The 17,530-nt window shown below is 30.1% G+C and overlaps 1 protein-coding gene across 2 annotated transcripts in view; it reads right to left on the bottom strand.

Annotated features, from left to right (window-relative positions):
* siz (Brefeldin-resistant Arf-GEF family protein schizo) overlaps window positions 1-17,530 on the bottom strand; it is an 84,345-nt gene that overhangs the window by 60,497 nt on the left and 6,318 nt on the right. Inside the window, exon 1 of one of the 2 annotated variants that reach the window (XM_085486441.1) lies at window positions 1,844-2,138. The exons of the other annotated variant lie outside the window; for it this stretch is intronic. Within the exon in view, the coding sequence (XP_085342567.1) occupies window positions 1,844-1,851 (8 nt within the window). The 5' untranslated portion in view covers window positions 1,852-2,138. Of the gene's footprint in view, window positions 1-1,843; window positions 2,139-17,530 lie in introns of those variants that run through there. 2 annotated transcript variants of the gene reach the window in all.

Here is a 17,530-nt window from a genome sequence, read left to right as displayed (position 1 = left end):
CGCATGCAAAACCAAGCGATAATAATGCACGCATTTGTATTTATATTGGAAATGCATCCCGGAAAAAATTACGCACACTTGGCAACATCAAACAATTGTATCTACACGAATTTTCTCTTAAATTTACCCTGAAAATATAATGGTAATCATGGTGGAACAATACGTGGTATTGGGAGAATTTTGTAAGAGTTTCTCTGATTAATATTTACGCAATAAAACATATTAATATGTACATAGTAACAAATTAATCGAACATATTTTATATCTCATTGTGGTAAATATTAATCAGAGAAACTCTAATAAAATTATTCCAATACCATATTGTCGATTATCATGATTTTCAAGTATAAATGCTATACAAGAAAATTCTCTCTGTGTATTTTTCCATAAAAACAGCTTTCTGTAAAAAATATTTGATTTACTAAAAATTGAAAAAAATAAAAATGATATTAAGTACACAACAGGCGATGAGAGAAGAAAATCATTTTCTGATTCGCGCGAAGGGAATACCCGAGTAATTCTCTTTTGTAGTCACGATTGTCTCTGGAGAAATAATAACGCGACGTCGTCGTAAAAAATTTAAGATTGTCATTTACGAGAAATAAGGTCATCGTGTTACGATATATATATACAACGCATCGGATAATTGCAACATCTGATGATGCGGCCGAGTTATATAGCAGAATGAAGTATAGCAGTAAAGCACATCTCGCCGATTTAAAAAGTCGAGGTTTATCCGGTGATTGCGCGATCCTTGCGCCGATTCAGCATACTTTGCATTCCAACCGCAAGGTCGCACCACCATTCACAACTTCTCGTCGTGACGTTACCCATGCAAATCTGCATCTCGATGCACTCTCGTGCACACCGGGCGCGTGTGGGCGGCCCGAGAGTGCACTCGGCCTGAACGCTATTTTATTCTCGCGGGTGTCGCGGCTACACTCAAAAAAAATGTGTTCAATTAACACATATTTAGTTCAATACTGTCAAATGAATCATTTATTTGAGACAAATATCAAATTAATATTATTAGTTTCAAATAAATGATTTATTCGACAGTGTTGAAATAAATACTATCAGAATTAACTACATTTTTTTCAGTGTACTCCACTTGAAATATAATATATATGTGCACTGAAAAAAATTTGTTAAATTAACACATATTTAATTCAATACTGTCAAATAAATCATTTATTTGAAACAAATATCAAATCAATATTATTAGTTTCAAATAAATAATTTATTTGACAGTATTAAAATAAATACTTATAAGAATTAACTAATTTTTTTGTATTACACGTGCAGGCAAAATGGCACTTTGTGTGCGTGTTTTCTGTGCGGAAAGCGGCCGATTTCCCACGCCGCCATATAGCGGCGACACGGTGAGTGAATAAGCCGCATTCAAAGCCATTGCCTACGGCTGAGCCGCGTTCAAAGTCATTGCCCACGGCTTCAGCCGTGGACAATGACTTTGAACGCGGCTATTCCCGCACCGTGCCGTCGCAAGATGGCGGCGTGCGATTGGCCACCTCGCGCACAGAAAACGCGCACAAAGCCACTTTGCCTGCACTTGTAATACAAAATATCGTGTGCGGAAAGTTGACAATTGTTCACTCGTGTTCACTCGCCTTCGGCTCGTGCGTCCATCCCCCGCACTCGTGACCAATTGTCAACTTTCCGCACTTCATACACAATATACTATTTCAGTGTATAAAGAGTCAGGACCCACTCGCGAACCTCAAGAAGCATGAACGAATTGAAAAAGTATAGATTGAAGAAATTAAAAAAAAAAAAAATCGTAAAAATCAAAATTAACGTAATCATCCCTTGAACGGGGATTTACCTGGACATTATTATTATTATTCAGCCGGGGCGACTTTCGACACCTCCCAAAGCCTATCGTCCGTATGTACACCTCCTGGAGAGTCCTGCTGATGACGCACACGCGTCGCTGCACTTGGCACGCGCGTGCAATCGCGTGTAACGCACTCGCACTCGGTTGAAAAAGTGAATTTCGCGTGGATGAGGGAACACCTGGGTAAAAGAGAGGATGTACGGAACGGGGAGACGGGGGAGAGGAGGCGCGGCGCCGTTTTTCCGCGATGCCCGTGAATGGGAAGCGAGAGTACGCGATGTGAATCGTTAGAGGACTACTGGCAGCATCGGGATATAAAGGGCGTCGGGACGCCCGCGTCCGCCGAGTCTGCGCGGTCGTCACGACCAGAACGTCCCTTTGTCCCCACGAATCCCTCTCGCTGTCTCTGTCTTGCTCCCTCGCCCGGTATCCTTCCCTAGCTGCGTCGCTCTTTCGGGTTTCCTCGTCTACGCAAGAGCGTCGCGACGTCGACGATTGCGTTCGTCGCTCTCTTTATTGTTAGCGAGAAAAAGAGCTACGCGCCTCTCCCTTCCCTCTCCCGGACCCCGAATGTCAAGTCGAGATGAAAACGCGTGCGTCGACTCTCGTCATCCCCCGGAGAAGCTCTCGGGCGTGCATTAATTGCCGGCTAGACGATGCTATTCGGGGTAGAGCGCAATCGCGAGGAATAAATATGAGTTGAAGAGTTAAAAATTTGCACGCTGAACATTTGTTAACTTTTGATTAAACCTTTCAACTAAATATTATTTTGTTAGTTGAACCTATAAAAATATTTCAATTAGATATAACATATTAAAATCTAACAAAACGTATATTTGATTTGAATACTAATATATGTTGATTTAACAAAATAGTGCACAGTAAAAAAATTTGTGGTTTCTTGTTAAAATTTTTGTGTTAAATATTTAAGACATTCATGTGTTAATTTAACATATTACTGTTCTGTTAATTGAACTTGAATGTTAAATTATTGAAACAACTGAAAAGAATGTAAAGATAACACAATGTATACATCTATTTTTAATTTTACACAATAAATATGTTCTGCTTTATTAGTGACAAGATTTATCTGTTAAAATTTACAGGAAAAAATGTTGATTTTTTTATTTTATAAGTGGAGATGATAAAATCTAAAATTAACATCTTTTTTGTTAATTTTTACATTAAAAGTATGTTAATTTTACACAAAATTTATTTCAAATTATTTGAAGTTTCACATTTATTAACACAATAGTTGTGTCTCCATTTGTCCATATGTTAAATTAACACAAAAATTTCTGTGGACCATTTGGGACATGTGATATCTATTAAATGTATTGTAACACAAATTTTTCAACTGTGTAATTTAGTTGAAAGATTTAGTCAAGTTAACAAATTTTTGTATCTGTGAAATTTTTCTTTAGAATTTGCTCTGAAAATTGTGGTAATCGTGGGACAATATTGGAAGAATTTTTGTCTGATTAATATTTACCACAATAAGATATCAATTGTTCGATTAATTTTACACTAAAAAAAATTTGTTAAATTAACAAATATTTACTTCAACTCGTTCAAATAAATCATTTATTTGAAACAAATAAATATTTATTTGCTTTGAAAAGGATTTTCTTATATCAAATAAATATTTTTCATAACAAATAAATATTATTAGTTTCAAATAAATAATTTATTTGGCAGTATTGAACTAAATATACTTATAAAAATTAACTAAATTTTTTTCAGTGTATTAATGTATGTAAATCTTATCATAAATCAAGTTGCCGCAAAAAATATCTTTAATTTATTTTGTAAATGTAATAACAATTATTTCCTATTCTTTTAAGCAGAAATTATATATAGATATAATGAATTTTGTCATATTAATTTTTCTTCTTTCGCATAGTTGTAACTTTGCACTGTAAAAAAATATGTAAAATTACATAAATAATATAACTGTAAAATTGCATGATATACTATGTACAAATAGTAAAATTAATAAAACATATTTTATATCTTATTGCGGTAGATGTTAATATATTTTTATTATGGTAAATATTAATCAGAAAAACTTAATAAAATTCTTCCAATAAAAAGTATTTCGAGATAAATAAGAGAAAATTCTGTCGTGTATACAATTCTCCAAAATCGAGTTTTCAACGTACGTCAAATGTCATATTAATTAAAAGGAAAGAAGGAGAAAAGGGAGAATCGTTAACCTGTGTATTATTTCTATGTATAATAAAAAAAAAGAAAAAGAACTGGACAATACATGCCTGGCACTCGCGTGACCAAAAGCATTAAAGTACTCTCGTAATTATACGTCGCTACAGAGAGGACACTCCACCCTTCTCACGACCTTTTTCTATCTCTTTCTCTTTCTTTCCCTCCTTTCAACCCCGCGCAATTCTCAAAACCAAAAGCAACCGGCGTCACTTCTGTTGCAACTGCAATTTCTACTCATGTCGAATGAAAACAAATGAATTCTTATATGTTAGTTGCAGCCACAAAGGTGAACCGCGAGACGGTTCTTGCATTTAATAAAAAAATAATTATTACGCATATATATAGAATAAAACATCAAAGAGAAAAAGACGGATTTGAATAAAAATAAAAAACGCGAAATAAGATGAGAAATAAATAAAATAAAAAATAACGGGGATATAATACAGAATAAGACATCAAAGTAAAGAAAAGGGCAGATTCAAAAAAATTAATAAAACGCCTTGATGAATCGTCGAGATTAGATCGAGTTGCTGCAAAGAATATCTTTGATTTATTTTGTAAATGTGATAACAATTATTTCCAATTCTGTATAGACATTGAATTATTATATTATTAATTTTTCTTCTCCGCGTGTAGTTGCACTGTAAAGAATATGTAAAATTACATAAATAATAATTGTAAAATTGCACGATAAATAATGAAAATGTATACATATTTTTATTAATTATCGTGTAATTTTATACTTAAAATTATTTATGTAATTTTACATAGTTTCATGTAATATATTACATATTTTTAAAAATATGTATAATATATTACATAAAACAATGTAAAATTGCACTGTAAAAAATATGTAATATATTATATAGAACTAAAATTACATAAATAATCATTTGTAAAATTGCACGATAAATAATGAAAATGTATATATATTTTTATTAATTATCGTGTAATTTTACACTTATATATTACAAATTTTTAAAAATATGTAATATATTACATAAAACTATGTAAAATTGCATGATAAATAATGAGAATGTATACATATTTTCATTAATTATCGTATATAATTTAATATTTAAAACGATTTATGTAATTTTACATAGTTTTATGTAATGTATTACATATTTTTTACAGTGTACGCTATTGTTAGCGAGACGGGGCAATCACACAGGCAAGTATCGATTTTATAGCGTCAATGAAACTGCAAGAACTGTTCTATTCAGCAACTTTGCCGTATATATACCGTATATATACGGCGAGTATCTGCCGCAGATAGAAATCTTTCGACGCTTCAGTTCGCGCATTGTATGAACCGCGCAAGTTTCTGTTTTTGTTGCAGAACACGCATACATGTAAATAATATGGACGTGTCCGTGTTACGACATAAACACATCCAGACGCGTAATACGACGAGAGAATCCGACGATTTATCACACTTGTCTCTTTATAGTCTCGCTACCGTTTCGATTGTCAATAACTCGCTCGTCTCGAGTTTGAGAAGCTGATCGTAAATTACAGGATATCCGGTGAAAATGAAGGGTGAGGAAAGACGCGATTAATGCCGAAATAAAAAATTAAAAAACTTTCCCTATAATAAAAAGCATCACGGCGCGAATTATTCCCAGGAAAGACGAAAAGAAATACGGACTCTTTTTCTCCTCCGAAGATACAAATTAATAGCGCGATCTTATTTTCCTGATCATTTTTTAACGACAATAAAATCTTTTAATAAATTTTAAATATATACATAATAAATTTTATATCTTATTATATGATAAATATTTAATCAGAAAAATTCTTATAAAATTTTTCCAATATATTATCCCATGATTACCACAATTTTCTGAGTATATTCTATAAAAAAATTCTCTTTCTTGCTCGAGAAGCGATCGCTAATATATATTTAATACACATGCCAAAACATTGAACAAAATTTTGGTATATACAAGAATTCTTTTGTACACACAAAGATAATTTTTTTAGAATTTAGCTTGAAAATCATGATGATCGTGGGATAGTATCGGAAGAATTTTATAAAAGTTTCTCTGATTAAATATTTACCACAATAAAAAATGTTACATAATAAATTTTAAATATATAGTAAAATTAATATCGAATATATATTTTATATATATCTTTTGAATCAGAAAACTTTTTATAAAACTTTTCCAATATCATATTACCTCATGATTAGCATGATTTTCTGGGTAAATTCTATGAAAAATTCTCTCTGTGGAGTTAGAAAAAAATGTACAATTTTTATCGGGAAATATAACCACGCACATATACATATAATATATAAATACACGTCGCCGCATTTGACCGGCTATTTACGCTCGTATAGTCGATACACGTGCCCCGTCGTATCGATACCACGATTTCACATCGTGTTGATTATATTAGCGACGAAAGAGAGAGATAGAGTGCCCTTATAAGTGTTTATATCAACCGGTTGTCGAAGCGTCTATATCACTATATACTCGATTTGGAGTGTTCCAGATTCGCGCGCCACATTTTCTACCCGACTATCGAGCCGAAATATGCTATGTATTGGCTCCTCAATCAGTAATCGATATAGCAGCCCCGTTGCAATATTTCGGCCGAATGAAGACGAACGGCGGCTTTGTGAGAGAGACCCATTTACCCTGCAACACATCGGGCTGTTAAATCCAGCCTTATATGTGCTACCACCTTGTATGCGGCATGAATCCTCGTGGCACGGAATATAAAAGTAACGCGGTTAAGCTCGTTGTGCTTCGCTGTGATTCTCTCTGCACGCGAAGTCTGAAGAATTTATACGTAGGCACTGTAAAATCCTCAGCGCTTCACAGTAGACGTGAAAGTCACTGTAGCAAATTATCAAAGATATTGTACTGTCGCGAATCATTATCAATGTATTTATAAATCATTCATCAATTTCAACCATTTTTAAAAATATTCAAAATTGTGTATGTTGAGAAAACTTATATGACTTTAAATGTTTTAATAAAATAATGCTAAAACAATAATAAATATATAAATAAATTATGCAATGCAGCATAAACTAAAATTATTCATCTATTTTTCTCTACTTTTAGCAATTTAAATAATATGGCAGAATTAGAGTGCACTTGAATTTAAATCTCAAAAATAAAAAAACTAATTTCCCTATTCATGATTTTACTAATAATTTTAATTTGTATATTACTCTTAATTTTTATTTATCATATTTATTTTTACTATAATTAATAATACATTAATTGATCGGATTTCTTCCCCAAGAATATTTAATTAAATGAATTCACAACATTTAACAAAACCATTACATTTATAATTATTTTAATGTGTACTATTATTATTTTATTTTATAGAAAAAATATATTTTTGCAAATAAAAATTAAAAAAAAATTTTTACATATTCTTATACAAAGTTGTATGTAAAAAAAATATGTATACGCCTGTATAACTCTTGCGTATCGAATAAAAATATAGCGTGACACATACATATCTTCTTCCGCGAAGAGTCTCGTAATCCGACATTAAAAATCTAATGCATCATACGGACATCTGCATGATACACATAGGGCCATCTGTATGTGATTTAGTCGCAGAAAGGGGGGAACGAAGCAGCACAACCGTGTGCCCCATTTCCATATTTAAATTATCGTCCATCTCAGACGGTCGTTGCCAAGAGACATTGTTAGGAGTCCAGCAGACTCAATGAAAAAAATTCTCTGACTTTTTCAAATTTTCCAAGACCAGAAATGAATTTTTTCCCTGACTTTTTAGTATTATTTTTCCCTAATATATCATTTGCATATATCTATATGATAAATCAATTAAATGTTAAGTCATTAAGTTCTTGAGATATTTTTGTCAGCAATAAAAAGGTTCGAAAGGTAAAAAAACAAAAATTTAAATCAATTATATATTTATCTAATAAAAAATTTCAATTATTGAGACAAATGTAGAATAATGTGAAAAAATCCAGATAAATAGTAAAATTTCCTGACTTTTTCAGATTTTCCAAGACCAGAAATTAATTTTTTCCCTGACTTTTTAGTATTATTTTTCCCAAATATATCATTTGCATATATCTATATGATAAATCAATTAAATGTTAAGTCATTAAGTTCTTGAGATATTTTTGTCAAAAAAGATTCGAAAGGTAAAAAAACAAAAATTTAAATCAATTATATATTTATCTAATAAAAAATTTCAATTATTGAGACAAATGTAAAATAATGTGAAAAAATCCAGATAAACACCCTGAAAAAAAAATTATTAAATTAATAAATATTTGTTTCAATACTGTCAAATATAAAAATCATTTATTTAAGACAAATAAATATTTATTTGATTTGAAAAGGATTTTCTTATATCAAATAAATATTGTTCAAATCAAATAAATATTATTAGTTTCAAATAAATAATTTATTTGCGGCAATATTGAAATACATAAATACTTATTCGAATTCAATAAATTTTTTTTTCAGTGCAGTAAAATTTCCCGACTTTTTCCCTGACAATTCGAGATTTTTTAAATTCCCTGACAATGCCCGGTTCTCCAGATTTCCTTGACCTCTGGACACCCTGATTGCAGTCACGCGACACGGCCAGGAAATCGGTCCATTCTATCGATTATTGTCAGACGCTATTTTCGCCCGCGCAGCAACATCGTTCGATATGATATAACTCCGGCCGTCGCCGCCTCGATATATACACGAAAAAATACCTTGAGAAGTGCACGGAAGCGAAGGAGGAAGGAGCAGTGACGTAAAAATTCCCTGCACGTGTCAAATAACATGGCGTGTCAGTTCCGCGTGCAATTTGCATTTTTAGTCCTTCATACATCGATGGAGACCCGAGACTTCCGTTTATCGACCTTTAGCCATCGGATGAGATGCTTCGATCATCATGCACGCGTGCTTTATCTATTCAGACCGCGGTTTCGAAAGAACTCCTCCTCTTTCTTCTTCTAAGACATAAAGAGAGCTCTAGGAGAGTTTAAAAGTGCTGGTATAGATGAAGGGAAGAGAAGCTTTTTTAGATTTAGACACTCTAGTCCGTGTGGTCCACCGGCTATCTATAGAAGAGCATATAAGTGAATCCGAGTTCATAGAGATCTCCCTTTCTCTTCAGACTCCGACATCCGATCCGATTTTAGATATATAAATAGTACGATCTCGAGCGCATGGAAAATTTTGCATGAAACGGGAACAGATTTCCCTTGAACTTTCAATTCACGGCTATGCACGTTTATCTTTATCTAAGCATCGCTCAGCGTCACTGAACAGTTACAAGGTGATGATTTCATGGACACATATACATATATACACACTGAAAAAAATTTAGTTAATTCTTATAAGTATTTATTTCAATATTGTCAAAATATTATTTATTTGAAACTAATAATATTTATTTGATATGAAAAATATTTATTTGATATAAGAAAATCCTATTCGATACAAATAAATATTTATTTGTTTCAAATAAATGATTCAATTGACAGTATTGAACTAAATATGTGTTAATTTAACAAATTTTGTTCAGTGCACATATATTATATATTTCAAGTTGAGTTCAATGAAAAAAAAAATTTAGTTAATTCTTATAAGTATTTATTTCAATATTGTCAAATAAATTATTTATTTGAAACTAATAATATTTATTTGATATAAGAAAATCCTTTTCAATACAAATAAATATTTATTTGTTTCAAATAAATGATTCATTTGACAGTATTGAACTAAATATCTATTTAGTCATTTTTTTCAATATACCTTGATACACTGAAAAAATTGTTAACTTGACTAAACCTTTCAACTAAATTACTATTTTGTTAATCATGATAATCGTGGGACGATATTGGAAGAATTTTAAAGACTTCGATTGATTTTATTATGTACATATTAACAGTAAAATTAATCGAACATATTTTATATCTTATTGTGATAGATATCTAATATTTTTTATTGTGGTAAATATTAATTAGAGAAACTCTTATAAAAGCAGGGTAAATTCTAAAAAAAAATTCTCTCCGTGTATTTAAATCAAATACATGTTTTGTTAGATTTAGCGTTTGTCTTTATTTATTTAGAAAAAAAATAAAGTACATATTTAAATTTCGCTTAAAGCCAAAATAATATTGGTGCAATCAGGTTTTAATATATTGCACTTAATTTAAATGTTCAATTAACAAATAGTTTAATTCTATTAAATATAAAAAAAATTATATTTAATAATATTTATTTAAATTATTTAATTAATTAGAGATAAAATATAAATTAAATAAAATAAAGTTTAAATAAAAATAATTTTAATTAAATATTAAAAATAAATAAGAGAAAATTATAAAAAGAATTTTCTATATTTAGAGTATGAACCTAAAAAGCTTCCAAATTTAGCTTACTTATTTTTAATTTTTTTTTAAATTACTCCGTTGATGAAAGATTTAGTCAAGTTAATTTCTTGTCAGTGTAGTGACAAAAGTAGCAAGACGGTGACGCTTCGTTGCTGATGGCGAGCGACAACCTTGGCCGAAATGCCGAACCCGCTTTATCTGGTAATGCGATTTGCCACGCCTGCTACTGGTCACAACCGCGAAAAGGATTTCCAATTTCTTGTCAAATCGATTTCTTGCCGTCTGATCTCCTTATTTGTACCGAATACTTAAGCTTGTTTAGTCTGGTTTGTGCGGCAATCTCGAGATTCCTTCATCATAAAAAGATTAATTGACTAAAATTCCAGGAAATGAGAATTATGGGATTAAATCTTTTTTTTCACGACAGAGAGTAACTAATTTTACACAGATTGTGTAAATTACCATCGAGAGGAGATTATACACAACAATCGATTATTGGACGTCAATCAAAATAAATTAATAAACGGTGAAAAATATTCATTAATTAAAATTAAAGGCCAAATATAAAATATACGATATTATTGGCTCGTGTTTATTTCAGATGTATGTAAAATGAAAGGACTTTAAATACCAAATGTATGTAAAATTAAAGGATTTTCAATAAATTAATTAAACAGTGAAATATATATATATATATATATTCATTAATTAAAATTAAAGGCCAAATATGAAATATAAAATATATACGATATTATTGGCTCGTGTTTATTCCAAATGTAAAATTAAAGGATTTTAAATACCAAATAGCTGATTTCGATTAAGCCAGAGAAACTCTTACATAAAATTCTTCTTTTCTATTATAATTGTAATATATAAATACGCAGAGAGAATTTTCTCTTAGAAATTTATCCTGAAAATTATGGCAATCGTAGGACAATATGGTATTTGTGAATGAATTTTATAAGTTTTTCTGATTAATATTTATCACAATAAAAAATTAATATCGCGATAAAATATAAAAAATGTTTTAATTTTACTAAAACATATAATAATAAATTTTCAATAATTTTCAATAGTTTATAATTTTTATATAAAATATTTTATATAAATTTTACAATGCAGCACATTTTCATTCCAGCTCGTTCGCGATAATTTAAGAGTACAGAGTATATAATACTTGCACAGAATATACATATAATACCTTTGTCGCGTGCGACAGCTCGAGAGAGAGAAGCAGTATTAAAAGTCTAAAGTTCTCTTTGCAGTGGTCCACGTTGCAGGAAATAAACTATTTTCATCGTTGCCGGAGTGAGTGAGAAGTGAAAAGAAGGAGAGAAATGCAATCCTCTCACCAGGCGCGATGACAACAAAAACATTTGCTCATTCTCTCTTGCTCTGGGCGTGTATATGTGCTATGTATATTTTTCCTACGCATTATTCTATGCATTTTACACCGATGATTAGCGATTTCGCGACCGTCGACGCTAACCGACGTCAATTAGTCACGCAACGGGCGCGACTAATCGTTTCATTGGAAGATCGAAATTGTACTTTGGAACCGCCGTGAAAGCCTTGCCTACATCCGATAAAGGCGATCAAGAGTCAATCGACGTGTATAAATGTTACTTAATGCAGACAAAAAGGGCAAACGGGGCGAAACAGCCTCGAGTAGGTTGCAATCATCAGCAACGAGAAGAATCGCGCGTGACTTTAAGCGCAATATTCTACGATCATATATTTAACACATTCGTGTGTTAATTTAACACATTACTATTCTGTTAAATGAACTTCAATGTTAAATTATTAAAACAACTGGGAAAAAATGTCAAAATAACACAATGTGCACCTATTTTTGATTTTACACATATAGGTTCTACTTTATTAGTGACAAGATTTATCTGTTAGAACTTACAGAAAAAAATGTTGATTTATTATTTTATAATACCTATAAGTGCAAGGATGATAAAATCTAAAATTCACATATTTTTTGTTAATTTTTACATTATAAGTATGTTAATTTTACACAAAATTTGTTTCAAATTATTTAAAGTGTCACATTTATTAACACAATATTTGTGTCTCCATTTAACATATCCATATTATGTTAAATTAATACGAAAATTTTTGGAGCATGTGACATCTGTTAAATTTAACAGAAATTTTTCAACTGTGCATACCTATATGTGTCGAATAACTCTGGGAGTTCTCTATATCGAAAGAATTTTTCGTTATATTTTACCGCAAAATTTACCACAAATTTTATCATGTATAATAAGCCGAAAATTACCATGCTGCATTAAATTATCACAAACGATCTGGATTGAAAATATGCTGCATTGTAAAATTTATATAAAATATGTTATATTTTATAATTATTGAAAATTTATTACTATATATATATGTTTTAATAAAATTAATCAAACATTTTTTACATTTTATCGCAATAGATATTAATATTTTTTATTGTGGTAAATATTAGTCAGAGAAATTCTTACAAAATTCATTCACAAATAAGTACCATATTGTCCTATAATTACCATAATTTTTATGATAAATTTCTAAGAAAAAATTATGTCTGTGTATTTACATATATATTACAATTATAATAGAAAAGAATTTTATAACAGTTTCTCTAATTAATATTTACCACAATAAAAAATATTAAATATCTATCATAATTATATAGATATAATTTTACTATTAATCTGTATTACTATTAATTTGACTATTAGTCTGTGTATTTATATATTTCAATTATAATAGAAAAGAAGAATTTTATAAGAATTTCTCCAATTAATATTTACCACAGTAAAAAATATTAAATAAAACATCTATCACAATTAGATATAATTTAACTATTAATATGTACATAGTAAAATTAATCGAACGTCTTATAAAATTCTTCCAATACCATATTCTCCCACGATTACCGTATGAATTTCAGGATAAATTCCAAGAGAAAATTCTCTCTGCGCAGTCGAACCGATAATTAAAATGATTTGAAGCAATTGAAATAATTAGAAAGGTTGAGATATCTACAGAACTCTCACCGAGCAAAAGAGAGAGATGTTCTCTCGTTTTAGAAAAAAACCTATATAGGAGACGAACGCTAGATGGGTGGAGACGAGGGAAAACTCTTGTCGAGGTTTAGTAAGTTTGAGTGTGTCGTATATCACAAGAGCCTCGTTTTTAACATGTTCGCGCCAGATGTAAGAGAAGAGACACGAGCGTTGTTAGGACAGAGAACAGCCATTTCTTGGAAGCATCAATCTCTTTTCGACCAAGTATTACGTCTTCCTATGCCATGTGACCGTGTCGAGTCTGAAAGTCCAGGTCTATGGACCAGGAAATACTGGACGAGTATTCATCGCGCAACCGATTTGTTTTACACTGAATACGTAAAATTAACCGGAAAAAATGTTTAAGAAATATCCTATAGAAGCTGTAAAGTGCGTTTATATGAGCACTCGTGTATCTTTATAAATAATGCTTCCGCATTTTAATTATTTTTAATAGAAAAAATAAGTAAGTGAGTATAAGCAAGACTATAAGTGACTATAAATTTTAATATATAACTATTTAATATTATATAACTATATATTGTACAATAACTAGTTAGTAACTATAAGTAAGACTATTAATAATTATAAGTGACTATAAATGACTATAAATGACGGTTAAAATGTAAACGCTTCGTTTATTAATTTTTGGTCGTTATCAATTAAAATATTTTAACATCCAAAAAACATTTTTGCTCTCGTTTAGTTGGTCTTTCTTACTTATAGTTATATATCTTTTCTATATTAATTGTCATTTTACACGAGCCTAGTTATTTGTTTTGTTTATTGTTAATTATTTTTTTTCACCTCTGTATAATCTCCATGAAATTTTTTAAATATTTTTAATTATACACAGAAAATTTTCTCATAAAATTTATTTTGAAAATATCATGGTAGATGAAACAATATATTAGAAAAAATTATATAAGAGTGTCTCTGATTAACATTTATCCACACACAATAAAAAATATTAATCTACTACAAGCATTTTGTTAATTGTAAATTACATGGATTATCCAATGAGTTCTGTCCATCAAAATATTTAGGAAATTTTTTAAACAATTATTTTAATCCAAAAAACTTGTGGATAAAATTAATTATCGTTTTAATGACTAAAACTAAAAAATGTAGAACTATAGAACTCGTCGAAAACTATAAAATTCATTAGTTTAAATTCGAAAAATGACATGATATGCTAACTTGCCTGAAAGTTGGCATATCATTTCATTTTTCTAAATTTTTCTAAATTTAAGCAATAAAATTTTATAGTTTTCGACGAGTTCTATAGTTCTAATACAATAAAATATAAAATATGTTTAAATAACTTTATTAAAATATATATTAAAATTTTAATAATTTTAAAATATATTAAAAATTATATATGTTGAAAATTTATGACTCTTTAAGTGTTTTAATAAATGCTAAAAAAATGATAAATATATAAATAAATTATACAATGCAACATAAAATCGTTCATAATAATTTTAACATATGTAACATGATAATTTTCGACCTATCACATGATAAAATTTGTAGTAAATTTTGCGGTAAAATACAACGAAAAATTCTCTCCGTGTAAATCTGTTAATGTTTACGAGAGTATATATATCATCGCACTGTCACAAAATCCTCAGATTACTCAGAGAAAAAAAATAAAATATTATATATATTATATATATTTATTATAAAATATCTGAATTTTTCATCACGAGAATATAGCGAATAATTTAGATATCGCGCCGCATTTATTCATTTGACGTAATTTGAACCTTGATAAGAGAGAATTGACGTCAAAAGGGAAGAAACTTATTCACTGTTTGCGCAGCTGACAAAATTAAAAATAAGACGTGAGAAGCACAAAGAGATGTGTTAGAAATTGATCAAAAAACGTGGAGAAAAGCAAAATTTCATTTTTGAGGACACGCGACGGTATAAAAGTCTGAAATTTGTACGATATACTTTTGACATCAAAAAGCGCAATAAATTTCTGGAAACAATAGGCACACCGGATGCATCGCGAGAGCGCGAATGCGCGAATCTGTGTCAAATATCGCCCAACCTCCCAATTGTACATACGAGGGCAACCGCAATTATTACGAGATATATTTGGCATGACCGGTCGACCTCGTCGCGTGTAACGTTGCAATCGAACATTTCTTTTTACCAGGGTGTCCAGCAGACTCAATGAAAAAAATTCCCTCACTTTTTCAAATTTCCCAAGACCAGAAATTCATTTTTCCCTCACTTTTTAGTATTATTTTTTACAAATATATAATTTGCATATATCTATATGATAAGTCAAGTAAATGTTAAATCATGAAATTCTTAAGATATTTTTGTCAACAATGAAAAGGTTCGGAAGTTAAAAAAACAAAAATTTAAGTCAATTATACAATCTGCATTATGTATATACAATATTTAAATAATCTTTTTTATTTATATTATATTTTTATATTATATTTTTATATTATATTTTTAGTTTTATTTCTATTAAACACATTGAAATAAAATAACACGACGATGAAAATATAAATTAACAAACACACTGTAGATGAATCGATTTTTAACAACACAGAAAATTAGCGTTGGTGGGAGTCGAGGAAAAGTTTATATTTATTTAATAAAAAATTTCAAATTATGGAGACAAATGTAGAATAATGTAAAAAATCCAGATAAATAATAAAATTTCCCTGACAACTTCAGATTTATAAAATTTTCTGACAATGCCTGCTTTTCCAGATTTCCCTAACCGCTGTCACTGTAAAAAAAATGTGAAATTACATTAAAAATATGTAAAATTACATAAATAATAAATGTAAAATTACATGATAAATAATAAAAAGGTAAACATTTCTATTATTTGTCGTGTAATTTTACACTTATTATTTATGTAATTTGACATATTTTTGTGTAATATATTACATATTTTTTTACAGTATAGATACCCTGTTTACGGACGAAATACCACATATAAAGCTGTGCTTTTGCGGAAAAAAATTAATAAACGGTCTCTCGTACGCTCTTCTCTCTCAGGTGGTCCGAAAAGCGCCGACACACAATCCGGGAATAAATCAAGCGCGTCATTTGCGTCACACACGTGTTTGCTCGATTAGCATTTTGCGAGTACAGCAGTAGTTTCGGCAGCACGTCTCGCGATACATATACATATACATACAATTGGAAGAGCGCGCGAGAGATAAAGAGCTCACGCACATATACATAAAAAAAGTTGCCGAAGTTCGGGGGCAGGAAGGACCGGTTCTCTCTGCGTGCAACCCAGATATATTAAATCACGAGCGTATAAAGTTGGACGGATACAAAGCGAAGAGGAGATCTCAGCAGGTCAATAGGATGCTTCAAGGTCGCTGCTTCGGACGGTCTCAAAGATCTCTTCTTTTTTTTCTTCCCGTCGTGATTATTAAGCACTCGTATATTTACGGCATCTGATTTTACCTTTTAAAAACCCGTACTAACTGATCTGTCAGCTGAGCAACCGTGCACGGTTGCAGCAGCGAAAAAAAGGAATATATAAAGAATTTAATTTTTTTTTTTCAAATATTATATAATACCTACTCTTTTAATGTAATATTTATATAATATACAAATATTATATATACTTTTATGTTATATGTGTATTATTTTTTTCAAAAAAAAAAATAATAAATATTACGTAATGCTTTTAAATGTAACATATTAATATAACACTTAAATATTATATAATATACAAAAATGCTATAAAATATGGAAACACTGAATACATTTGAAAAGATTTATAAACACGAAGTGTATACCGCGAAATATACCTATAAATAAATCTGTCTAGAGCGCAGAAAATAATTTTCCAAAATTTTTGTCGACGGTATCAAAGCAGGAAAAATGTATAAAGGGGAAAAATGATGTATCCGCAAACTGTCACGGCAAAGATTGATGGGGGAAGCTAGACGAAGGAATTACAAAGCACCCCGATGTAATTGTTCATTATTATTACAGCATTATATCCTTCCTATATATGTATAGTCTATATCTTGTGGGAACGTCTTACGCATC

This window comes from Nylanderia fulva, unplaced genomic scaffold (assembly GCF_048542155.1).
Source record: "Nylanderia fulva isolate GAGA-0341 unplaced genomic scaffold, ASM4854215v1 Scaffold43, whole genome shotgun sequence".
NCBI classification, from domain to species: domain Eukaryota; kingdom Metazoa; phylum Arthropoda; class Insecta; order Hymenoptera; family Formicidae; genus Nylanderia; species Nylanderia fulva.
The sequence above is the reverse complement of the archived record's forward strand: the minus strand, read 5'-3'. Positions and strand labels throughout refer to the sequence as shown.